Source organism: Diceros bicornis, chromosome 26, assembly GCF_020826845.1.
Source record: "Diceros bicornis minor isolate mBicDic1 chromosome 26, mDicBic1.mat.cur, whole genome shotgun sequence".
NCBI classification, from domain to species: domain Eukaryota; kingdom Metazoa; phylum Chordata; class Mammalia; order Perissodactyla; family Rhinocerotidae; genus Diceros; species Diceros bicornis.
The window spans coordinates 5,448,248-5,475,141 of NC_080765.1; the positions used below are offsets into that span (position 1 = coordinate 5,448,248).

At 43.4% G+C, this 26,894-nt stretch overlaps 1 protein-coding gene across 1 annotated transcript; it reads right to left on the reverse strand.

Moving 5' to 3' along the window:
- Positions 1-242: 242 nt before the first annotated feature.
- Positions 243-26,737, reverse strand: STAG3 (STAG3 cohesin complex component). Its single transcript, XM_058569160.1, has 33 exons — positions 26,568-26,737; positions 25,452-25,554; positions 24,941-25,054; positions 20,784-20,880; positions 19,972-20,048; positions 19,472-19,676; positions 18,892-19,043; positions 16,126-16,199; positions 15,217-15,340; positions 14,621-14,719; positions 14,331-14,410; positions 13,645-13,752; positions 13,260-13,374; positions 12,992-13,097; positions 12,707-12,810; positions 12,355-12,447; positions 12,141-12,230; positions 11,664-11,864; positions 11,476-11,546; positions 11,279-11,366; positions 10,687-10,767; positions 10,512-10,604; positions 10,200-10,368; positions 9,940-10,076; positions 9,065-9,166; positions 8,379-8,527; positions 7,999-8,127; positions 7,750-7,907; positions 2,833-3,004; positions 2,465-2,566; positions 2,083-2,161; positions 939-998; positions 243-666 (listed from the first exon to the last, which is right to left on the reverse strand). Exons 1-33 carry the CDS (start codon positions 26,735-26,737, stop codon positions 658-660), a joined length of 3,711 nt encoding a protein of 1,236 aa, XP_058425143.1. The 3' UTR covers positions 243-657.
- Between the last annotated feature and the right edge of the window lie 157 nt (positions 26,738-26,894).

The following is a 26,894-nucleotide window of genomic DNA, read 5'->3' on the forward strand; positions in this document are numbered from 1 at the left end:
TTTCCACTAAACTACTCAAAAGCAGTCAGTCTCTCCCTAACTCCTCTGCCCCACCCAGTCTCTGAGGTACTAAGCCACATACTCTTGAGAGCCAGTATACAAAGGACCTGGGTTGGGGGTGTGTGCAGTGCCGGCATCTGTATACTGGGCCATGGGGCTACGCAGAGCGCTTAAGATACCGGCAAAGAACCTGATCTCCATGAGTTTAACAATCTCAAGTCACACCTTGGGAATAAGCTGATTCAAACATATTTATTGAGCTAATCACTAGGGCACAAAAGAGGCTTGGAAAGATGTTCCAAAAATACAGGAAAACTTCTGGGCTATTTCCATTCAACATAGGGAGGCAGTGCCCCTCTCTAATACTGAGGTGAAGACCCCACCCCTCCAAACACAGCAGGTAATAGGCAGTATGCTCAAACATAGAGGGACAGAGCCATGGTGCATTAAGCAGGACAGGGGGCTTCAGGCTTCTCTATCCCAACATCATCAGAGAAAGGTTACATCAGAAAGGCAAAGCCCACCTCCCCTTCCCCTCAGAGACCAGGGTGAGGCCTGGAAGTAATGGTTCCTTTCGCTCTGTTCTCCTGTTTGCCTTTTCCAAGCGGTCATGTCACTGGGGTGGAGTGTGGAGATGAGGAGGGGCACAGAGTCATGTCAGAAATCCTGCAACAAGAAAGATGGAAGGAAAAAACAATGTTGTTAGCAACAGACCAAAGGGCAAAGAGATGACTGCAAGGTCCTCCAGATGACAATTCTCCTCCTGCCCTCCCCCCACAGCTACTCCTAAACCTCTGGAGACAGTTGAGACAGCAGACCCTGGGCCGTGGTCTTTCTTTCCACCTATTTGACAGGTACATGGATTACCTACCAGCATCTCCCAAGGATATATAACTCCTCTTAACCTGCCTTCCAGAGTCTGTTTTGGGGTCGCTCACCTCAACGTTCAGCTCTGTAGAATCTAAGAGGTCCCGCCCGTGCTCACTGGAGGAAGAGTGCTAGAGAGAATGAGGTCAAAAGTCAGAAAGCCTCCCCACTCCCTCACATGGCGAACAGTCTCCCTTTCCAGTCTCACACTAACAAGTGCGAGGGCCATGGTAGGTCCCTGGAGCAGTCAGGGAGGGAAGAGTAGCAAAGGCAGGGTGAGCAGAAAGGTTCAGGCCTAGACTTCCCGGAGTCATCAGAGAAGGGTCTTCTCTCTTAGCCTACCAACTGAGCCCCTTAAATTCATTCATTTTTGGAACCAGAGAATGGGGTTTTTCCTGAGGAGTAGACTATTTTAATAGAGGTCTTGCTCTCTAGTCTCCAGTTTGAAGATGTCATTGTCTGGTTTTTCCTTTTGAGCATAAAACCTACATTTGTCTGCTCAATTCCATCCTTCTCCCCTCCTCAAAGAGCAGAGAAGGCAGCAGCAGAACAACAGCAGACACATAACCCTGTTTAGTTTATAAGGTGCCTTCACTTTGTATTTGGTGGAAAAGCTCCATTTTAAAGATGAGGTTGAGAGGGGTTAATGAGCTTGATAAAGCGGTGGAACTGAGGACTCTCAGGTCACCTCACTCAAATCCCATGCTTTTCCTACCTGACTGGCAGCATTTCCTCCTGGGGAAGCAGGCAGCTAGGGCAAAATAGAGAGTAAGTGGAGGAAAAGCGGCTGGGACAGGCCTCTAAGGAGATAGGAGGAAAGGCAGGGGTGCGCCTGTGTGCACCTTATGAAGAGACTTACTCAACGGGCCGGAAGGCTGGACTAGATGACCCCTTCATCTCTAGCTCTAGGACTCCCTTCAATTCTTAGAAGAGTCTGAGGCAAAATACTTACTTGGGGATTGAGAGGGTGAGTGCTATTCCAGTCCTTTTTGGTATTTTTATTTTCCCTATTTCTTTAATAACTAAAAGTAAAGTCCAAGCAAAGTGCAAAGCAACTTACAAACCTCCCTCTTTTACTGTGATTCTTTCAAAAAGTCCTAAGCTGCTTTCAGAAACACGGGCATCATCAGGACTGATAGAGAAGAACTACTCTAATTTCTCTTCCTCACATCTGCCTCTAGTTCCAGATGGAGAGGGGATGTTGGGTCCACTCACCTTGTTTGTATATTGCCATTCTTCACTTGACTCATTCTGAATTTCTAACTCTTCTTCGTCCTCTTCCATAAGGCTGAGTCTGATGGCAGTGGCAAAGAGTCGAGTTTTTCAAACTGCTCTTTAAGGACCCCTGAGGCACCCCAGGGGAACAGGGGTGGGCAGCAAGTAGAGCAGGGTTCTAGGTTCCCACTTCTGCTTCAATCAGAGCAGCCTTACTTATATCAGTTTTACATACTAGGGTTCCACATGATCCTGAAAGGTGGTGTTCTGTGGTTAAAACAAGTCCCAAAAGCACCAGCACAGAAGCATTGGATAAGGGGAGAATTCCCTCACAGTGAGTGAAGACCTGATGTGAAGACAGAAGATGATGAGAAAAGCTCACCGAGTCAGCTGGTTGCCCAGACCAGGACCTGAAGGGTTGAGTGGAGTCTGGAAATGTTGTGGGCTTGAGAACTTTGACCTCTGGGTGCCTGAAAGGGGCTGGCTGTTGGGAATGAAGTAGGATCAGTGACGGGATAAACGTAAAGGGTAAGAAGAGGAGATAAGGTGGCCAGCGTTAAAGGGGAGCAAAGCTCAGAGTGTAGGGAAAAAGAGAAAATTTAAACCTAAAGAAAATGGAAAAGGATTGGAGAAGAACCTGAGAATGAGGGAGAGCTGCAGGAGGGAACAACAGAACGGAAACAGCAAGATGCAGATGGCAAGACACCAAACCGGGAAATCAGACACCCATATTCTCCCCTTGGCCCTCACCCCTGGGTAAACTCCAATTCTGAGCCGCCTTCCTCCATCTCTTCCAACCCTCCCAGGGGCTGCCTACTCTTCACAGCTGTGGAGGTGAGGGTGGGTGTGGGTGGGATGCTGTTCAGCTGTAGGCTTTCCTCCTGGGATGAAGAGATGTCCCCTCTGAGTCGCCTGGAAGGGCCTGCAAAGAAGCAGACGCACATATTAACTGTAGACCAAGTACCACCACAGATGTTTTTACTTTTTTAAGACCTGCCCAGGATTTGGTTTGGGAAAGTTAAGAAAGGAGAGACTAGAAAACCCATATGGTCTCAATTATGTTATGACTAACAAATGAGCTTAGCACTATGTACTAAATGTATAGGCCCATGTACTAAAAAGTAAGGCTTACAGAATTGTATCTAGGACTTGTCCAAGTTAAAAACTTACTACATAGCTTAAAAAACAAGATGGAGGGGCCGGCCTGGTGGCACAAGCAGTTAAGTGTGCGCTCCGCTGCGGTGGCCTGGGGTTCGCTGGTTCGGATCCCAAGCGCACACTGACGTGCTGCTTGTCAAGCTATGCTGTGGCAGCGTCCCATATAAAGTGGAGGAAGATAGGCATGGATGTTAGCCCAGTGCCAGTGTTCCTCAGCAAAAAAGAGGAGGATTGGCAGATGTTAGCTCAGGGCGGATCTTCCTCACAAAAAAAAAAAAAAAAAGATGGGAAGAGATATAAACATACATTGCACAGATAAACAGTAACACATGAACACGAATGTGAGAGGAGGACAGATTCTCTAAGACTGAGAGGTGTCAGCTAATCAGTGAAGACATCTGAGGTCCTAGTCATTCAAGATGTTTTGAGAAAAAGCTTAAAACAGCAATAGAGTTTTGGGACCTGAAGCTAGGGTGGAAGCATGAGGGCTAAGGAGGAACAGAAAAATGGAAGACTGGATTTTCTAAAAGCTAAAAAAAAAAAATGAGACGATTGCAATGTCAGCGTAGTCCTGATATGAAGGATAAGTGGAAGACCTGGGGCTCAAAATGTTAAGAAACTCCCTCCTGCAGTGATCTAAGACAGAGGAGGAGAAAGAATCCAAAAATGTCTCAGAAAACCCAGGTAATGCTATTTTAAAACGTAAGTCAAATTGGTATCAATATCTGTCAACTGTAAATATTCACATCCCCAATTACCGTCCCTCCCCATGGCCGTGTTTGCAACTGAAACCAGTAATTGGAAAGTGTGCTGCTACTGGTTTAAGCAGAGAGCTACAGAAAACAGATAAGAGCCACACCCATGAGCAGAGAGGAAACCTTGGGCCTGCAGGTGGATCCTCCTAATCTCCCCAACCTATTAACGGTGTAATGCCCCATGGCTCAGCCTTTGGACCTTACCTCTTCCCCATCTTCACTGGCTTCCTTAGCCATTCGGGTTCATACCTTTAAATACCAACTCCCAAATTTATCTCAAGCTTTTGCCTTTCCCCTGAACTCGAGGTTCCAGTCCCCAGTTGTCCGTCTAACATCTCCAACCAACATGGCCAGTACCAAAGCCCTAATCTTCTTACAGCCTTCCCCGTCTCAGTTGGTATCAACTCCATCCTTCCAACTGTCAGGCTAAAATCCTTGTTTGGAGTCATCCTCAACTCGTCTCTCTGTCTTACACCCCACATCCAGTCTGTCAAAAAGTCCTATTAGTGGTATTCTGTAAATGTATCCAGAATCTGGCCACTTCTCACCACTTTTTTTGTTCACTGCTGTGTTCTCAGCACATGGTGCTCAATAAAATATCTGTTGAATGAACAATGGATCTAATCTTTTCAATTTTACCCTACCTTGACAAACCCTCTGATCTAGACAAACCAATCTACATATCTGGGTGCTTTGGCTAACGTATACCTTGCTATGTTTTGCTTGTGTTATTCTGCTAGCCCATGATACTCATTCTTCCTCTGTTCAGCTTATATAAATTTTATTTATAAATAGATTTTTCAAGCACCAGCTTAAATTCCATCATCTTGATAAAGTCTTCATAATCAACTAAATAAAGTGATCCCTTCCTTCCCTGAATTCTATAGCATTCATCTGTCAAACCCTTTCAAATCCTATCAATTACTAGTGACTGTTCATAATTCAGATTTTCTATAAATGTTTTTTCTCTCTTTCCTATTACAAAAGCTGCTTGAGGATCCTTCATGGCCTTCAAAACACCTAACACAGTATCTTGCACATAGTAGGCCCTTAACAAATATTTTTTGGTTAACTGACTAAAGGTAAAGCTTCCTGGTGGTATAAGGGATAATTTTAGGCGGTATATAGAAGACATGAAAAATAAGTCATACTCTACCTCACACCATATACAAAAATTAACTCAAGATGGATCACAGACCTAAATGTAAAAGGTAAAACAAGAAAACTCTTAAAGAAAAAATAGGAGTAAATCTCTGTGACTTGGGATTAGGCAATGATTTCTTTTTTCTTTTTTTTTTGTGAGGAAGATCGGCCCTGAGCTAACATCTGCCAATCTTCCTCTTTTTGCTGAGGAAGACTGGCCCTGGACTAACATCCATGCCCATCTTCCTCCACTTTATATGGGACGCCGCCACAGCACGGCCTGACAAGCGGTGCATTGGTGCACACCCGGGATCTGAATCCGCGAACCCCAGGCCAGCGCAGCGGAGCGCTTGCACTTAACCGCTTGCACCACCAGGCGGCCCCAGGCAATAATTTCTTAAGATATGACACAAAAAGTACAAACAACAAAAGAAAAAATAGATTTTATCAAAATTAAGAACTCTTGTGTTTCAAAGGACATCATCAAGAAAACAAAGACAGGGCCGGCCCCGTGGCTTAGCAGTTAAGTGTGCGCGCTCCACTACTGGCAGCCCAGGTTCGGATCCCGGGCACGCACGGATGCACCACTTCTCCGGCCATGCTGAGGCTGCGTCCCACATACAGCAACTAGAAGGATGTGCAACTATGACATACAACTATCTACTGGAGCTTTGGGGGAAAAAAAGGACGAGGATTGGCAATGGATGTTAGCTCAGAGCTGGTCTTCCTCAGCAAAAAGAGGAGGATTAGCATGGATGTTAGCTCAGGGCTGATCTTCCTCACACACACACAAAAAAAGACGTCAAAAAAAAAACAAAAAACAAAGACAACCTACAGAATGGGAGAAAATTTTTGTATACCAGATATCTGAAAAGGGATCTGTATCTAAAATATATCAAGAACTCTTACAACTCAAAAGAAAGACAACTCAATTTAAAAACAAGCAAACAATTTGAAGACATTTCTCCAAAGATATACAATTAGCCAATAAGCATGTGAAAAAATGCTCAACATTATTAGTTATAAGGGAAATGCAAATTTAAACCACAACGAGATACCAATTCACAGCCATAGGAGATGAATAAAATAAAAAAGATAATAACAAGTGTTGGAAAGAATATGGGGAAACTGGGGCCCCCGCACACTTTTGCTGGAATGGCAAAATGATTAAGGCACTTTGGAAAACAGTTTGGTAGTTCCTCAAAAAGTTAAACACAGAGTTACCATATGATCCAGTAATTTCCCTCCTAGGTGTATCTCAAGAGAACTGAAAACATATATCCAAACAAAAACTGGTACATGAACGTCCATGGCAGCATTATGCATAAGTCAAAAAGTGGAAAAAATCCAAATGTCAATCAACTGATGAAGAGATAAATTAAACATGGCATATCCGTACACTAGAATATTATTTGGCCATAAAATGGTATGAGGTACTGATATATGCTAAAGCATGGAGAAACCTTGAAAACATTATGCTGAGTTAAAGAAATTAGATAACAAGGCCACATACTGTAGTCCATTTACATGAAATGTCTAGGCAAATCCAAAGATAGGAAGGAGATGAGTGAATGGGGATGTAACCACCGGCCCTCTAGCATCAGTTCAACTGACCCCATCTTATCAACAAAGTAATTGAGCTGTCTTTCAGGAACTGAGAGTCCTCCTTGTCCACTTCAGGCCAGCTGACACCAACCCATCAAATACTGTGCAAATGCTCAATAACTTACTTTTTTGAAGTCAAGGAGCTAAAAACTCCACCCTCAGATCATGCTACCACCACCGCTCTGGGAACATGCATCCTAGGAAGAGCCACAAAGCTTGACTGTGCTTGTGCAGGTCATCAATTACCTCACTTCTCCTCACCTTCAATCATCTATCTCCACACTTCAGACCGCCCTGCCCTTCTTCCCATAAATTTTGCCCCACGCCCCGGATTAAGACAGATCTCAGAGCACATCTCTCCTATCTCCTTGCAGATAGATCTCGCAAATAAAGCTCCTTTTCTTCTCTCAAAGGCTGATGCTATAATAATTGGCTCTTTATGTGCATCAGGCAGTGAGCCCTTGCTCGGTAACAGGGAGAATGGAGAATGACAACTGATATTTTTAAATGTACACTAGAAAACATACTAACACATCAAACTTGTGATTTCTAGGATATTATCACTTAAGATGAGACTACATAAAAAAGGAAAATCAGTTTAAAGAAAAAATCTCAGGCAAATTATAAGACAGGTAGTGATCTGAAGGTAAAAAATCATGAAGGTTGTGTAAAATCTTGAAAATTTGATAAATAACAGATTATGATGTCAAGGAAATGTACAGATTTCTAAATGTACAGATTTCTTAGTTCAATCTTTGGTTTTATCATTAGTTTCTATTTGATTTTTCATAGAGGTTTCTTATTTTTAGTTGACTAGATAAACCTTGAAGAAATGAGTACCCATAATGACAGCAGAAATACTTTGAAATATTTTTTATTTGACCAAAGGCAAAAGTTCAAAGGAGGTAAAAGACCACAAACTGCTTATCTAGGTAGTGGCAATAAAAGAAGTAGTGCTGAGTATGCTGATATCCATACACACAGCACACATAACACAGCACTTTACCTTCAATGCGCCTCTTCTTGGAGCGGGGATAGCCCTGAAGGCTGGCCTCTGCTGTGTTCTCTACAGGGCTGAGGGAGCGGCAGTAGGTGGTGACTGGACCCCAAGGATGGCCAGGTGCCTGGGAGACTTGCTGCAGACACTTTTCCAGGTAGGAGAGTCTAAGGAAGGGGTGGGATGAAGTGGTCACTGGGCCCTCATCAGGCCCTTCTTCCCTAATCCACACCTTTATCCATTCACCTACTAACTTACAGTAGCTGCTTGTCCAGATGGAAGAGTCGGGGGGAAAACTCTGAAAGGAGCTCCAGGAATGCTAGATTTGGGGGCTGACTGGAGGAGCCAGCTGGAGGGAGCTCGGACAAGGAGAACTTGATGCCTTCCCTTGGTTGAACAGAATTATTTTAGGAAGATGGTCCCTTCCCACTTCCCTCCCAGGGCTGAGGCATCCTGTCCAAGTGCATCCTCCCCCTGTACCCAGCTTGCCTCCCACAGCATACCTACCTGCCAACCCAACTTCTACCTCTCAACATGCTTATCCTCACACCCAGCTCTCCCTGTACACTCCCCGAGCCTCTGGCTCAGCCCTCTCAGGAAGATTCAAGTACCTTGACTTCCAATCAATAGTTCCTTACTTGTGTAGCATGACCATAAGGTCACGGTTCTGTAGCTGCTGGGGTCCAAAGCTCAAGGCAAACCTCCGGGCCAGGTCCCTCATCTCACTGAAGGCTGGAAGCTCATTCAAGCCCTGGGGTCCCTGTTCCTGCAGCAGTTCTGTATATAACTGGATCCAGGAAACATGGTACATTCGGGAAAGAGAGGAACAAGGCAGAAATAGAGAAGAACAGCATTCCCTTCTCTGCCCAGAAATTCTAAAGCGCTTGGGATGCCATCTGCTATTTTTACTCTTTCCTCTAAGACACTGGCCTTAACCCTGACCCCCTCCAACAGAGAAAGCCTTCACCCCTGCTCTTTAACAATAAATAAAAATGTCTGTAGTAACTGAAGAGGCTGAGAGAGAACAGTCCAGGAAAAAATCAGGAATTCCCTATCACTTTATTAATGGTGCTCCCATGTCCTAAGTGACTGCTGGATTTCTATGGGGTTGGAGTGGAAACTGCCCAGTCAGTTAAAAAGTACTTTCTGCGGGTCTATTAGTTGTGAAGGAGATTGTCATGTAAAGTAAGAGTCAAAATAAATTAGAAAGTTCCTGCTCTGAAGGATCTCACACTCTACACGGCTGGGGGTGGACAGAGAGTTTGTGGACTACGGGAAGGGGCACGTCATGGGTCTGACAGGCACTCTAGGCAGAAGGGAGTACCTGCTTGAGGCTCAGCAGCAGGATTCGGGAACAATGACTTCGGTCAATCTGCCTTGCTCTAGTTAATGTTTCCTTGATAATGTCACCATAATCATTGTAGAACTGAGGGAGAGGAAATGGAGAAGATAACATTTGACCAAAGGAAAAGACAGTTTCTGTTTTCTTTCTTCCTTCACATCCCTAATCATGTTTCCTTCCAAATTGCCTCAGGTAGGGAAATGTACTTAAGCATAAAATAACTCAGACTAGACCTCATCTCTAACCAAGAGAAGCAAAACCCAAAAGAAATCACAGTTTAGACAAATAAGGGAAGAAACTCTGCTCTGAGCCCATTTCTTGGAGAAGAAGGGTACTAAGCCTGCCAGGGCCCACTCTCTTCCAACACTGAACCCTTCACTAGTTGTCTCGCCCCACTAGAACGAAGCTCCATGAAGCAGAAACTTTTCTGTTTTGTTCACTGCTGTGTCCTTAGTGCCTGGAATGGTGCTTGGACCATAGCAGGTGCTCAATAAACAGAAATCAATAGAATGGTGGGTTGAGGAAACCTTTTGTGAGGACTGATCCCTCTTCCATTCTTTTTTTCCTTCTTACATTCCCATTACATAAACTGGGTTCACAGGAAAAAAAAAAAAAAAGATTTCTGGACAGGAAGAATAAGATATTTCCCTTCCAATGAATTTCTTCCTCCTAACAGCTTTTTCTCCATAATTATTTATCACTAACTCTCTTTTCTTCATCCCTTTATTCTACAGTCCTATTGGCCTTTCCCTCCTACTTCTCCTTAAAGCTTGATACCACCATCTCCCCCACCCTCCTTTCTGTAGCTCTACAAGGTCTGAAGTCACGGCTGTGTTCAACTTGGTGCCTCACTGGACCTTGTTGTAGTGTTTGAAAACATCTGAGGCCGCATCCATCTCCAGCACCCCATAAATCAACAGCTTGCAGAACCCAGCCAGGAGGCGGCGCCGCTGGTGCAGCTGCTCTATCTTTAAATGATCCTCCTGGGAATGACCTGGCTCACATCAAATACAGAATGGAAATATCAGAACCACAGGTTTGGGCCTCCTGCCCTAAATGCCCAAGGCAGGCCCAAACCCCAAACCCTCCCTGAGCCCCAGGTATACAGCCCCTGTACCACTGCCCAGTTCTCCAGGCTGGATGAAGACATGGTCCATGAGGAAACTGGCTAGCTCAGACTGGAGAGTGGCTTCAGGAAAAAAGACAAGGGGCCTAAGGAAATCACGTCCCCCTACCATCATCTGAGGGCTGAAGATGAGAAGCAGATCACTTAATAAGACAAAAGCCTGTTGGAGAAAAAAAAGAATGCTTAAAAAGGACAGAATATTGACCAAGATAAAAATTACATAGCTAATTTCTTCTTAGAATGGGGTTCCTCAGACCATGGGGGGAGAGCTGCCTCCTTAGTCCCACCTGAATAAAGGCTCACCTGCTCCTGGATTTCAGGATCCACATCTGAGAGGCAACTCTGGCAGAGTTCGCAGAAGGCAACCATCCTGCCCTTCAAACTCAACAGCTGCTTCTGTGGAGACAGTGGCTTGAGGGGAAGGAATGAAGATGCAGGCTCTTCCATTCCTGTTCCCCCTACTCAAACCCATATTCACCTGGGAAGCACCTGATCCAGAAATGTGGGTTAGTGTCCAGAGAATGGAAAAATAAACAAGTGTCAAGGCTGGCAGGATCACCTGTAACAACCAAATGTTACAAAAATGAGGGATGGGTCAGGAGAGAGAGGGGCAGTTGGGAGGGAGAAAAAGAAAAGAGAGAGAGAGAGACAGATAGACAGACAGGCAGACACACACAGCAGTGAAGAGAGACAAAAGCAGTGAAGAAGAGAAAAATGAGATTAGGATAGACCCAATTCCTTTTCTGGTGGAAAAGAACTGAATCCAGATAATCTTCAGAGAATTCTAACCTGGGTAGGAATGCCACCTCTCCCTAATTTATTTGAAGTCTCCTAGTATCCCTCAATATCATCCTTGACTCCAAGGAAACCAGAGAAGACACCCATTTTCAGGCACTGGAAAGTAGAGTTCACTTTCCAAGAGTGGAATGGAAGAAATGGCACACATGTGATCTTCCCCTCGTGTCTACTCCACATCCCTGGGACTGGCCACCTGGGAGAGTTGGCCACCTAGGACACACGGCCCTGAAAAACTCCTCTCCTGTCTCCACGTCTCCAACTTGTCTACTTGCCTGGTGAGGAACCTCTCCTGTGTCCACAGCCTTCCGGAGGAGTCGGTAGCATGGCTCATAGAGCTCCCAGCGAGTTAGGTCATGAGCACTTGAGGGTGAGGAGAGGGAAACGTTACAGTGGAACAGAATGGGAGGAACCAACTCCACAGACACCACTACAAATAGGAGACGGAGCAGGAGGCAAGCCACTCACTCACTTGTAGAAGGCAGAGAGGCGCTTCAGAGTGGCTGCCAGACTATATACCTCATCTTCATCCAGGAAGGATGACTGAGGAAAACATAAGGTCCATGAATGGGATCTTCCCAAGAACTCACCATGTTCCCCGTCTTCTGGTCCTCTCCCATCTGAGTTTGCGGTGTCCCATCATTCAGCCCCAGTTCCTACCTGCAGCAGCTCTTCAAGTTCCTGCTGGAAGCGGTCAGTCAGCAGATCTACCAGCTGGCTGCGGGCAAAGTCCACCCGGCTGAAGAAAGTGAACTCAGGATTACAGAGCAGATAGAGGGCGTGAGCGCCAGCGTCAAGCACCGCTGGCTCTGCGTGCTTCACCACCACCTCCTGGAGTTGCTGCAAGAACAGCTCCAGGTGCTGAGAGAAAAAAAACGTGGGAGAAGATAGTGTTGTGGGAGAGGTAGGGAGGACAACTCTTCTGGGTTGGGAGGGGAGAGGAAGGGAGGAATGCCGGGGGAGATAAGAAACAGGATTGAAAGCATTAAACTTCAAGGATGAGATGCCTAAAAAAGGGAAGGCTTACTGATTTTCTGGAACCCAGGTTCTTGAGAAGAACAAGATACCGGCAATAGAATCTTTGGTTCTAGCAGGAAAGCAGCAAGGTATAGGAAATATATCTTCCTCACTCCTCACCTTCTCCAAGCGCCTGGTGCAGTAGATGTTGAGGTCAAAGTAGTTGAGAAGCTGGAGCAGGGGAGCAACCTTCTCTGCATCAGCTGAGAACTGGTGATTGAAAGGGAGACCTACTTACTAGCTGATACATTGCTAATTCTTACTCCCATTCCTGATTGGAGGCCATTCCTTTCACCCACTCATTTCCAGATGCTGAACAGTGGGGCAGCTCTACCTTGGCCAGGAGCTGGGGTAGCAGGGGGATGAGGTGCTCAGTCAGCTTCACTTTGTCATTGGCTTGGATCTTACGTTCTTTAGGGGTTAAGCCCTGGAAATAGAATCATTTGGGGCTGGGGGAGGAGGCGTGGAGAAACACCAGGTCCAGAGAGCATGTACGTGTACCCCTTCTCCCCACAATCTTATGTGCCAGGTAGGAAAAGAGAATTGAGCAGCTCCTTTCAGATTTCATTTTGTTGGAAACGGAATTCTTTGAGGGGCACCCTAACCCAAGACTTGAGGATATGGATGGACAATACTTGTCTGGATTTAGTATTGCTAACCAACCCAACCCACTCTTCATGCTATACCTTTCTCCCAGTGACCCGCCCCACAGGTGGGTGACCCTCTGAAGCTTGCTGGACACTGGACACGAGGATTTCTATCAGCGTGCTCTCCTGCACATCGCCCAGGTCTGGGTTGGCAGGAAGATGAAAAACACAGAATCAGAGATTAGCCACCCTCCATCTCCCAGTCCTCCAGGCGCTCCCACTGCCAATGACACCTATGTCTTTTACAAGTCAGGAAAGAAATCTCTTCTGGTGTCCTACTAGGAGGTGCAAGTTCCCCTCCCCTGGCTACCATGTGGCACATACTCTGGTCCTTCTCCAGCAGAAGGCTTGTCAGACTCTCCCAGTTCTTCAGCTGAGACCCTGCACAGTCCCACAGGCTGTCTACTAAGTAAGCTGCATGGTCATGGAGCTGTGGAAGAAGGTAAACATTAAGTTACTGAAGCCACATTAAAAAACTCTAGGAAGTGGCTACTGATTAACCAGGTCTCTCCTTCCCATAGTGCCAGCTCTCATCCTTCTCTACCTGCAGGTCTTATGCACAAGAGCCAAATAGCTCCTTTCCATACATCACCTCACTCTCCACAAAGAAGGACAGCAGAAGGTGGAAGAAAGTCCTCTGGGCACCAGGGCTTCGGCGTTGCTCTCTCCCACCCATCATTCTTGTCTCACACTCAGGGTAGAAGAGCCTAGTAGAAGGGACACAGGGGAGGAGCACAGCAAGGGAAGAAATAAGGAGTGGCATAAATTACCATGGAGGGAAGAAACAGTCCAAGGAGAGATATAAGGGAAGAAGAGGTGCAGAGCTAAGGAAAGCTTCAAGGAGTTAAGAGGAGAAAGGAGATATCAAAAGAGACTTTAATAGGTATGAAGAGTCCTTAGGAAGAGCAGCAGCAGATGAGGGATAGAAAAAAACAGAGGATGGTGTTAAAGGAACAAAGGAAAGGAGGTCCACTCACTTCCAGTACAGAAATTCCCCTGCAGCAGAGGCCAGGGCTCGGTTAGAGGCATATACAACAGGGTAGACGCTTTCACAGTCTGCATCTGTAAGCACCCCTTCCATGTTCCTGCCAAGAGAAAAGGAGAAAGAGCAGGTGGCCACGGATACTGTCTTCTAGCACCACTAAGGCTAGAAACAAAAAGAGGCAAAAGTAATGAGGATTAACTCACAAAGAACTTTTTTTTTTTTTTTTTTTGTGAGGAGATCAGCCCTGTGCTAACATCCGCCAATCCTCCTCTTTTTTTGCTGAGGAAGACGGCCCTGGGCTAACATCTGTGCCCATCTTCCTCCACTTTATATGGGACGCCGCCACAGCATGGCTTGCCAAGCAGTGCGTTGGTGCGCGCCCGGGATCCGAACCAGCGAACCCCGGGCCGCCGCAGCGGAGCGCGCGCACCTAACCGCCTGCGCCACCCGGCCGGCCCCCACAAAGAACTTTTAAATGAAGAATGGAAGACAGAGGAGTATGGAGAGTTAGAGGAGACAAGAAACTTTCCCCCCGGAAAACTCAGGAATGACCTGTCTTTCAACTTGTACATAAGAGTCAACCTATAATAGGTGGTGAGAGAGGACTCTGGAGGAGCCTGTCTGAAGCTGGAAAGGAAAAAGCCTGAGATGTCTGCCTCCCCACTTCCCAGGACTCACTTAAGGATAAGTGTTAGTAACCTGACGGCCTCCACTGCCACATCATACTCGCGGTCCATGACCATGGAAACCATCCGGTCCTGTAGGAAGGAGAATATCACTCAATACCTCATTTTATCTGTCCCAAAACATCATGCTCCCTTGAAATTTGAAAGATTCCTAAAAAGAGGGTACAAAAGCAGATGCTGGGATAGCTACAGATATATAAAAGCAACAGAAGTGGAAAGATGAGGTGGGGAAACAGGAACCACAACAAAGAACCAAGCACAAGAGTCTTGTCTCAATTTTACCTTGAAGCGGCTAGTAAAGAGCTCCAGGCGTGCAGTCAATTCCTGGTTGCTGTACAGTCCTTTTAGAACCTTCAGGCACTTCAGACGGACTTCTCGATGCTATTGAGGAGGATGGGAACACGAGTGCTATTCCTCTACTCACCCCTACTGGGCCTCCATATTCCCCTCTCAGATTACTCATTCTGGGCCTGGGTGTCCCCTACACCGAGGACTCTGAGACGTCTCAGAGACAATGAACAGCTGTCTTCTTATTTAAAAAACAAAAAGATCACAGCAGAATTTGGCAATCATGATGAAAAGGATCTTCTGGCTACCACCCTCGCACTTGCATTGCCAATCCATCAATAACTTTCTTGCTTTTTCATAGGGGAAGTCTTTCTCCCCTCTACTCTGGTTTTGAGGCATTTCATCTCCTGGATATGTCTTTCTCTCTTCGACCTTATCCTACCCCTCCCCAATATTGGGGGAGTTTCAAGGTTCAGTGCCTTGATGGGTTGATCACTGATCACTAGTGAAACATCTAAGTGGCAGGACCAGGAAAAACTGAAGCATCCTAGGGCAGGGAAGAGGGGAAAGGAGACTGACTCGACTCTCACCTTATCATGCAGGGTCCAGCCAATATATTTTAAATAGCTGTCAGTGAGAAAAGAGGTACTGTAGCTTTGCATCCAAGACCCAATCTCCTCGATGCAGATAGCACGGATCTCAGGAAGGACATCCCTAGGCACAGAGAGACAAACTCACTTTCCATCCTACCAGATATCTCCCTGTAATAGAAGAATCTATTTTCTTTACTAAACATCATGTATCAGGCCTTTCATTTCCTCCTCCCAATGTAAATACAATATATCAAAAAGTAAACAGTTTCTGTAACCAGCCCATAAAGTGGTTGAACTTATCCTCCATGCCTCTTTTAAAAACTGATTTTGGAAGTTAATTTAACTGTTGGCCAAATCAAGTGTGTTTTATTTAATTCCACTTCAAGAAAAGATTAAATCAGCAGAAGGGTTCTGGAAAGGCAGAAGTTGAAATCTAGGTAAGAGTGAGAAACAAATACCGACGCTCTTCTTAATTCTACTAGTGTCTTGAACAGAGTAAAACTCCCCTGCCTTTAGCACAGTGAAACAGCAGGCTGGGCTAGGAAAAGGTTTGCCAAGCTGCATACCCTCAGAAAAGCCCTGCCTTTTGGCTCTCTGCTCTTGTCCTCCCAAGTCTCCAGCTCCAGGAAGATGGGGGAAGGGAAGTCTTGGGCAAAGCTGAAGAAGAATACTCAGCAATGCCTTATCTTCTTATTTTCTCTCCCAGAAGAGCTTACAAGATCCTTTACAGGTGGGGATAAAATAAACCTTACTAATTTGAAACATTTATTGTTAAAGAGTTTTTGCTGTAACTGCATCAGCTCTGGGACTAACCAAATAACTCAAGGTTAGGAGAGGGCCTTGTTACTTCTACAGATGCCATAACCAAGGACCAGCTGCTTCAACAAGAGGAACCCATTAGCTCACCTGTACCGATGTACAAAGACTCCCCTGAAGAGGGCATTCATCATCCCCTCAATCTCCTCTTGATGTTCTTGAAGCTGAAGGACAGGGAGGAATAGGTCAATTTCTCTTGTACCCCAACAGCATAAGGCCACAGAAATATAGAAAAGTATGACTTCCACCTACTTTCTATTTATTACTGGACACAATCTGAACCTGTGGTGTCCTATGTGCCTTTTTAAACCTTCTAATTCTAGAAGAAGCCTTATAGTCAACTAATGCCTCAGAGGTTTTTTTGTGTTTGGAGAAAATAACATTCCCTCTGTGTCTGATTATTTTGCCTATCTTTGGCTATTCAGAGGCCCTAGCTGGTAGTTACATATGTTTTTGACTAACAATAATTGGGAAAATGAATTTTTAATAGTTTGTTTGATAGAAGAAGTGGAACAAATGAAAGTAGAAGGAAGAAATTAGATTAGTGCTTCTCAACTAGGGACACCCCAGGGGACATTTAGCAATGTCTGAAGACATTTTTGGTTGTCACAACTGGGGGAAGTACTACTGCCATCTAGTGGGTAGAGGCCAGAAATGCTGCTAAACATCCTGCAATGCCATGACAGCCTCCCAATGTCAATAGTGCCATTGTTGAGAAACCCTGGATTAGATGAATAAGAGATACCAAGAAAGCAGAATTATAAGGGAACATTCTCTAAGACAACTGACCCTACCTCATCAATAAATCAATATACTGGGGAAAAATGGGGGGAGACAGAAGTTCTGTATAAGTAAAAGAGACTTAAAAAAACACAACCACCAAATACAATGCAGTCCTTAATTAACTCCTGGTTGGAATTAACCAGATATAAAAGGCACTCTGAGGACAAATGGGGAAATTTAAATACTAATTGGGATTAGAAAATATTAGAGAATCACTGTTAATATTTTTGGATGTGAAAATAGTACTGGGATTATGCAGAAACGTCATTTTTTCGAAGACATATTTAAGTCTTTAGGTTGAAATATCAGTATGTCCATAATTTACTATAAAATAGCAAAAAACAGATGAAGCAAATATGGTTAAATATTAGTTGTTAAATCTAGATAATTTGTACATAGTGTTCATTCTACCGGTGTCTCTATTTTTCTGAAAGTTTGAAAAACTTCATATTTAAAAGAAAAGGAAGAAGGAGGGAAGGAGGAAAGGTGGGTCATCAGTACCAAATTCTATGGAAGTTTGGAAAACAGAGATTGAGAAAAGGCCATCAGCCACAAGGATTAGGAGTCACTGGTTTGGGGAGAATAATTTCAAAGAAAAATGAGGATAGAAGCTGGGTAGCAAAAAACATTTATTTGGATATTAAGGAAGTAAGGAAATACTAAAAGGAAGGATAGAAATGGAGTAACTCATAGAGAAGAGTGAAGGGAAGCTTCAAGGGCCTATATACATTTAAGTGAAGAGAAGAAAAGAGTGGGAAGGGAGAGGTTAAAGACAAAAAGGGGAATGAAAACTGATGAAGAGCCTAGAGAAATCCAAAAAAAAGATTCATATTACTGAACATAATTTAAAATCTGAGACAGACCTAATATATATAAGGTTTAAGATCATACTGGCAGTGAAAATAGCAAAAAAAAAAAAAAAATGAGGAAGTGGAAATTTTCCTTCTCTAATGCTTTAGCAGAGAAGAGATCTTTTGTGAGGACTGGGAAAACAGTCAGTTGGTACAGTAAGACCTAGTGAGTCTGGCCAATCTCATGGTGGAGTAGTCTCAGATACTGAGGCAGGGGGATTAGTCTTAGTCTCATGATAGACATAGCTCTTGAAGGTTTAATCAGTGTAAAAGATTTTGTTGGGGCTTATGTCTTCCAGTGGTTGTCTTTAAGTTTAAAAAGAAACAAAGCAAGTACCTACTATGTGCCAGGCTTGGCAATTTACTCATCATCTCATTTAATCTTCATAAAAAGGTAAAATTATCCTCCCCCCCTTTTTTTTTTGGTGAGGAAGCTTCACCCTAAGCTAACATCTATTGCTAATCTTCCTCTTTTTTTTGCTTGAGGAAGATCAGCCCTGAGCTAACATCTGTGCCAATCTTCCTCTATTTTGTATGTCGGTTGCTGCCTATGCATGGCTGATGAGTGCTAGGTCCACATCCAGAATCTCAACAGGCGACCACTGGCCGCTGAAGCAGAGCGCGCCGAACTTAACCACTAATGCCACGGGGCCAGCCCGGAATTATCCCCCTTTTAAAGAGATGGTACTGAAGCTTAGAGGTTACATAAGGCCATGGAGCTAGTAGCTAATTGGAACAGAATTTAAACTCAAGAGTAATTGAAAGGCCTGTGCCCTTTCCATTCCTTGAAAACTTGGCCTCCCTCAACAGTGGTTGGCCTTTAGTTTCCTGTGGTGACCTGCACACTGTACATCTGACTAGGAAGTCAAAACTTAACTCTTTGCATGAGATGCAGACACAACACTTAAAACACTTCCGGTAATGAATGTAGACAATGGAAACCAAGCAAAAGTGGAATTACAAAGAAATAGAAAATCTACTCTAAATTAGAAGCGGATTTATTGAGCCCACATCCCAGAAACAAGATGAACATGCAATGACCTCTGACAGAATGGGTCTATTAAACTATTGCCAGACTTCACTATTCGTGATCTGAATGGCTGCTTGAGCATCTGTGCCTTACTAGAGAGAAGTGCTTGGGGACTGATAAAGTGGGCTGCGGCAGCAATGGACGAAAGGAAGCTGGGAGAGAGGGAGGGAAGAAACAGGGAGCACTTCTCACCTCTGTGCGTTTCTCCAACAGGCTCTCCAGCCGCTCAGGTGCTCTCTGTCCTGGCCCCTTGTTTCGTTCAGCCTCATACTGACGGTGATTGTAGTCTTTGTGCACACTCAGTTGGCGGGCAACTCTTACCAGGGAGGTCATTAGCGTCATGGCTTTGAGGCACGAAAAATAAGATAAGGGAATCATTATTTGAGTCAGAGGAGGAACAGTAGGTTCAAGAAAGAAAGAAAAAAAGAGCAGCGAAAATGAAAAGCTAGAACAGGGTGACCCTAAAATCCTATGACTGACTGTTCCGGAGTGGACTTTTTTTCCTACCTAACTCTTCTGGTCTTCTTTTAATCCTCAGCATATTCCCAGTGGCGAGCTATGAGAAACATGGTAAGGCTGGAAATTGTCACTGTGACCCATCCCTTTTTACAATTCCACTAGTGAGAAACTGGACTGAGGTCTGGGATAAAAGAAGCATGGCCTTGAAGTAAAGAGCTAAGATGCAGATTGGAAAGAAGGTTCAGGACTGCAGAACAGAGGAAAGTCCTACCAATTCCCAGGAGAACATTTACAGAGTAAAATGAGTGCTTACCAGCCAGGGTGCTAGTATGACGGAAGGCACGGACTTGGGAGTCTGAGAGGCCAGTGAGCAGGGCGATGAGGTTGTCCATAGGGAAGCCATCATAGAGGAGGCCATATTGGCACCGAAAGACCAATGTCCTCACAAATTCACAGAAGCTGCCCTGGAACTTCTTCCAGGATGGACCTGGAGCTGTCAGGGGATAGTCTCCTGAGTCCTACAGAAGGGTTTATGAAAACAATGGGAAACTTATTACCAGGTCTATGAAGCCACAGGGACTTCTGATGTCAAAAATCTAATAGTACAGTAAAAATGTATCTCTGTTATACCTCATCTCCTGCTAATCTCAACTCTAGAGGTATATTCAGATAATATATATGGGTCCCTTTCACCCCCAAGAGATTGAACTCCTCCTTCTAAAAGTTATCCTATTTCCCAGACTCAGAAAGGAGGAGATAATGGGCCTTGTATTTGAAATAAGAGTGGCAAGAGGATCCTGGATCTTCCTCCACCTCATTAAACTGTTCTGTTAAGTGCCGGATGATCTCCGAGTTGGACATCTTCTTGAACATCTCTGGGGTCACAGTGCCTGAGGAATGGAGGAGATGAGGTACTTACAAGGAAAATAACAGGACACCATGACCATTTACACATACATCTGAAGATGAGCTGGGGAATATACTGAAAAGAGCTTAGGTGGGGAATCAGAAGACCTGAATCCTAGTCATAAATCTGCTACCATCTAACCGTGTATCTGCTATACGGCAACTTCTCTAGAAAACCCAAAGGAACCATCAGTGGAAAACTACGGTTAAAAAAAAAATCCAAACAAACAAAAACCAAAGAAAGCAATACAACTACACCGATTCCAGATTCTTATAATACAACCTGCTTGACACTATGTGTCTTAATAAATTAGATTATGGACTCTGGGGATCTGGGGGCCCACAGCTTCAGTAAAGAAATATGGGATAAAGTGGCTGAGAACTAAGGAATAAGAATATAAAAGAATATTTCATCTAGAGAAAGGAAGACTAAAAGGTGTTGGATGGTCCATTTTCAAATTTGTGAATATTATTATCATTGCATTAGCATGATTAGTTATTTTTCCTCAAAGGGTCTTATCTCCAAACCAACATAGTTTCCTACTGGGTCACTTCCTTATTCACCAAATCCACAACGTAGTTAAATAACAAACTTTTCTTATGCTTTACCTTCTGCCTTTATTTAGGAAATGCCTAATCCTACTCATTTAAATGGAGGAAAAGGTTCATAACATAGGAGCAAAAAGCTGGGGATTAGAAAGGGGTAGGAGTTTCCTCACCTTTACATCCACAAGATCGGATGAAAAAGTTAATGAGCTCCAGGAATCCTGCATCCTGGTCTTGCTTGTAGCTATCCAGCCACTCATCTACCAAAGACTAGGAAAACAATATGGATGATTTTTATTTCTGGAAATATGACAGATTAGAAATCCTGTATGACCTTCCCAATTGAAGCACCTAACTTCTGATTAAAATATTAAAAACATCTTTTAAAATGTATTGCTGAACTGGAATGAAAGGTAGAATTTCATATAGGCCAAAAATGAGGCAGCAATCCTGGGAGACAAGCAAGCTGACTTTTGCCCTGAGGGATCCATGAAACGATGGGAACTCTGGCTTTCTGTCCGGATGACCACATGGAATGCAGAACACTGGAGACAGACCCTGAGGGCTTTCTAAGAAGAGCAGTCCAAAAGGAGGCTCCTGCACAAAGTTGGGTCCTGCAAACAGTCATATCCTCATAAAAGGAAGAATGAGCAATAAATCTACACAACAGCAGGGGATAGCAAGAAAACTAGCTTGCTATGACCTTAGTGTGAGGTGGAGGGGAAAAACAGAATTCTCTCTTGAGAATTCATAACCATAAACCAGCTCTCAAGTCTGGATTTTCAGCCCACGCTACCTAAACGATCAGAATAATCTCAATCAGAGAATTGAATTAAAAATGATTCTGGAGTGTCCCCACTCAACTACCAGAAGCAAACACAGGTTCCTCTCTTAAAACCCACCTTCAACCCAGGCCCCAAAGAATTCCAACATATAGAGCTCCACGGAAAATGAGCAGCTCACAGTAAAACCTAGTAAAGAAACAAGGCACTGAAAGAATTAGCAGAAAAAACAGCGGAATTATACTCACAGACTTCAGACACTAGCATTACTACAGATTATAAAGTTATTATGCTAACTGTGATTACAGAAATAAAAAGAGAATCTTGAAAGCAGAACAACAATCAATTTTGAAAAGGGCCAAACAAAATTTGTAGAAGTGGAAAATATTATAAATAAAATTTAAAACTTCAATGAATGGATTAAAAGCAGATCGGACACAGAACAGAAAATGCGTGAACAAGAAGATTAAGTCAAATAAATTATCCACAACGCAGCCCATAGAGACTAACAGAAATAATGAAGGAGCTACTAAGAGACACGAAGAATAGAGAAGTTCTAATGATGTCTAATTGAATTCTAGAAGAATAGAGTGAGAAAGAGGCAATATTTAAAAAGAATTTTCCATAGTTGCTGAAAGACACCAATCTGCAAAGCCTAGAAGCTAATGGATCTCAAGCATGACAAATAAAAAGAAAATTTACATCTATAAATATCCTATAAAATATCAGAACACAAAAGCAAAAAAAGTCTTAAAAACAGTCAAAGCAAAAAGCGGTCACTTACAAAGGATTTGCATTTAACACTTACAAACAAAAACATTAAATTATATTTGCACAAATACATTAGCTCCTAGCCATATGTGGCTATTATAAAATTAAATCAAATAAAAACTAAAAATTCAGTTCTTCAGTCACATCAGCCACATTCCAAGCCCTCAATAGTCAAATATGGCTAGTGGATACTGTACTAAACACTGGTGATACAGAACATTTCCATTGTTACAAACTGTTGTATTAGACATCACTTAGACTGACAGCTGACTTTCAGCAGCAATAAGTGAAGTCAGCGAAATAATCTTTTTAAAACGCTGAGAGAAAAAAAGCCATCTTAGAATTCTATACCCAGCAAACAATCTTTCAAGAACAAGGGTAAAACACATTTCATATGAGCAAAAAAAATGGGTTTGTCAATAAACTCCATCTAAAGGAAATTTTAAAGGATAAACTTTGAACAGCAAGAGAATGATTCTGTATAGAAGATTTGAGAAGGAATGGTGAAAAAAGAAAATGATGAAAATGTAGCTAAATATAAACAAACATTGTATAAAACAGTAATGTCTACTTCATTGAGAGAAGGGGCATGGACAGAACTAAAACACTGTACAACATGATATAAGTTGGAAGGGTCAATTGGAATTAAAATGTGCTTAGGTCCTTGTAGAAGACAGAAATCCAAAAGCAAGCAAGGAGAGGGGAAAAAGAAACAGAAAAGGCAAGATAAAGTGAAAGCACATAGGAGCCGGCCCAGTGGCTCAAGCAGTTAACTGCACGTGCTCCGCTGCGGCGGCCCGGGGTTCACTGGTTCGGATCCCAGGCACGCACCGACGCACCGCTTGGCAGGCCATGCTGTGGCGCCATCCCATACAAAGTGGAGGAAGATGGGCATGGATGTTAGCCCAGGTCCAGTCTTCCCCAGCAAAAAGAGAAGGATTGGCAGATATTAGCTCAGGGCCGATCTTCCTCACACACACAAAAAGTGAAAGAACAGAAAATGGTAGAAATAAATTCAAATAATCAGTAGTGACAATAAACATAAGTGAATTAAATTCTCTTTAAAGGAGAAATGAGCAGCATGGATTAAAGAACAGAATCCAGATATATGCTGTACGCAGGTCACTCCAAACATACATGAAAGATTCAAAGTAAAAGGACAGAAAAAGATACTAGGCAAATACCAACCAAAAACAAAGCTAGTATAGATATGTTAAAACAAAACAATATTTTGTCTTAAAGTATAAAGATAAGAGAGTCAGTCGGGGCTGGCCCTGTGGCTTAGCAGTTAAGTGCGCGTGCTCCGCTACTGGCGGCCCGTGTTCAGATCCCAGGCGTGCCCTGACACACTGCTTGTCAGGCCATGCTGAGGCCGTGTCCCACATAACAGCAATTAGAAGGACGTGCAACTATAACATACAACTATCTACTGGGGCTTTGGGGAAAAAAAGGAGGAAGATTGGCAATAGATGTTAGCTCAGAGCTGGTCTTCCTCAGCAAAAAGAGGAGGATTGGCATGGATGTTAGCTCAGGGCTGATCTTCCCCACAAAAAAAAAAAATTAAAGAAATAAAAAAAAAAAAAAAAAAAGAGTGTCAGTATAAAACAAAAAAAGGTTCAATTTACCAGGAAACAAAGCCTTAAAATATTTAAGGCAAAGATGGGCATGAATACAAAATACAAAAGGAGTAATTGAAAAAGTCACCTTTGTAGATTTTTAACACATCTCTCCCTGTAATTGATATATCAAACAGAATAACCCTCCCCCAAAAAAAACCCAGTAGAAATATCAAAGCAGTATTGCATTTAACACTTTTGATCTCACCCAGGAGAACACTGTACCCAACAACTGGAGAACACATAACCTCTTCAAGCACGTGTAAAATAGTTTTGCAAATCGACTAAATGCTAGGTCAGAAAGCTTCTCTAAGTTTCAAGAACCACGTTTTCTGACTACAATGCGATCAAGTTAGAAATCAATAACAGAAATAGAAATAGAAAAACTCCATACGTTTGAAAATTTAAAACTTTCCTAAAAACCAGAAAAGTCTACATTACACACCAATATGGGTGAACACCAAACAACTGAAATAATTAAGTCATAGAAAACTACACAAAGAATGATTTATTTAAATTAAGGAACACATTCGTTGGTGATAAAACTATAATGAAAGACAAGGGAATGATTAACAGAAAATTCTCTCTAGTGGTCATCTCTGGGCAGTGAGGGGACTGTGGGGGTATGGTGGAGAGAAGATACACAAGGGCCTCTACAGTACTATTAATATCTTATTTCTTGAGTTGGGGCTAGAGATCTGGGTGATCATTTGAAAAATTTAAAATTACATGTAAGCCTTACACACTTTTAGACGACAATAGAATTACAATAAAATTACAGAAAAAGAAATGTGGAGAGGAAAAAAAGAATTAGGTATAAGTGTCAAAGTGGAGCTAAAACGTGACAAGGGTGAACAAACTGCCATGCATATCCAAGCTTTCTCTCAAGATTATCCAATATCTCTCCTTGCCTCCTCCATCAATCAATAAAGGCAAAATCGATCCTGTGATACTTTTAGGAAAGGAACATTCTCTCTCACCCAACGTCTCCCTTATATCACTTCAAGGATTCACTCCATAGTCTTATCTGTCTTTCCTGATATATAGCTTATATTCACTACAATGTCCATATTAAACCAAGTTTCTAGACACTTCTCCTTATCTTTCTACTCCACAGAGAGTGAGATGGTATCAAGAAACAGAGGTGAGACACTGTTTTACCTGCATGTCACTTTTGGCAGCTTTCACAGCATCAAAGAGATCACTGGCTTGTGGCTCTGACTCTTTCTGGCCACGACGCACCATTTGGGACCCCTTCTTTGGATGTTTTGCCACCTAATAAGTATAAAGAGATCACAAATATTTTTAAAAAGTGAAAGTGATGTTAACACTTGCTCTCATCACCACCACACAGGTAGACTGAAGCTGCCAATTCCACAGAGCTTGAGCTACTGACTCAGATCTGAAATAACTGATTTTTATACTGTGAACTTGATTACTTCTAACTTTGTCTCCTTTTAAAAAGTCCCTTAGCTCCATTCCTGTTCCTCTATATCCTAACACCCTCTAATCTTATTGTTTTCTCGTCAAAATTTGCCTTCTTCCTACTTCTGTTCCTTAACAATCTTTAAGCCTTGCCTTTTCATCAAACATATCACCTGAGCCTCTTTTAAGTTTTCTTTTGCCACTTCCCAGACCAGGGTCAAAAACAAAACAAAACTGACTGACTCACTGGGGTTGTTTTGAGCGGTCGTTTTGCTGCTCTCTTCTTCATACTGCGTCTCAAGCTGTCTTCAAAGTCACTGCCTTCATCAGCTGACAAAGAATCACTATCCCTATGAGGGAGCGTGGTTCTCCTTAGATACAACATCCCAATCTCTCCACATAAAAGGGTAAATACATTATAATTTCTCTTTGTCTCTATCTGTACCCCCTCTCCACTAGAAAAATATATTCAGATTTTCTTTAAGAAGAGACAAGCTTACTGTTACCAGGAAGTAGGGACAAAATCTTAAAAGAAAACTTGCACTTGAATACAGCAATGGAGATGAAGAATGAGGAACTGAGATGGGTGAAAGACAACCCCTTCCTACTATTTTCTCTGAATAAGAAAATCAAATGACATTCACTTCAGCAGGCAGAGCAATCACTGCCAGGTGGAGAAAAATCAGCAGGGCTCTGGGAGTCAAATATTACTCATACATAAACAGGAGATTAACATGTGCCTGGAGTTAAACTTCAAACCTTGAAACAAATTCACATGTCTTATTGACTAGAGTTAATTTTATAACATAGATATAATCTGGTCCCCAACAGTAGCACTGACAGAAGCAGAAATGATTCAGAGGAGACCAATTAAAATAACCAGGGAACAAATCAGATCTTGTATGAGATTATTTTTTTCCTGCAAAGATAAAAATACACAAGATATACTATTGTAAACTTCACAGAATAAACTCATAATCAATAACAGATAAGGATAAATGGACCTGTTTACAAAATCCCCAAATAAAGGAACTACAAGACACCAACTAAAAAGTATATACCATTTGTCAGGCAACAAATAATGAATTCTTTTCTTCCCCTTCCCCACCTCCGGGCCCCCACCAGTGGTTGTACATGCGGAACAGAGAAATGGGTTCAAAAAAGGCTTAAAGCATAATGAATTTAGAACACGATGATTACTCTTGGTGCCTATACGACGTAGGGCAGCCAAAAAACAGCAGGCAGAGTTCAGGGGGGTCACGGTTCTGAAGCAATACCGCATCTCATGTTTTCATACAGTCAGTCACAGGCAGACAGAGGAGAAAGCCAGACAAGGGAACAATTTCTCCCCAACTCCACTTACCCCTCGGGAGCGTGGTCCGAGTCCCTGTCACCACGGGGCATGGTGACAGATGGACTAGACGCAGGCAAGCCCCTCTGTTCCCCTCGCACTGCTCTCCGCAGCGGGGAGGACACACCGCTTGGGGAAGAGGCGCTCTGGGGCAGGGAGGAGGAAGACCGCAGGGTAGGCATGCTGGTCCAGCTGGGGGAAGAGAGAGGAGACGGCTCCTACCCCACCACTTCTCCAGCCCAGCCCCACCCAGCCCCTTTCTTTCCAAGAGAACTGCTCTGGAACTCGGGGGGCGAGAGTACCCACAAAAATATAAGGCCAAGAGTCTTGACCTAAGGC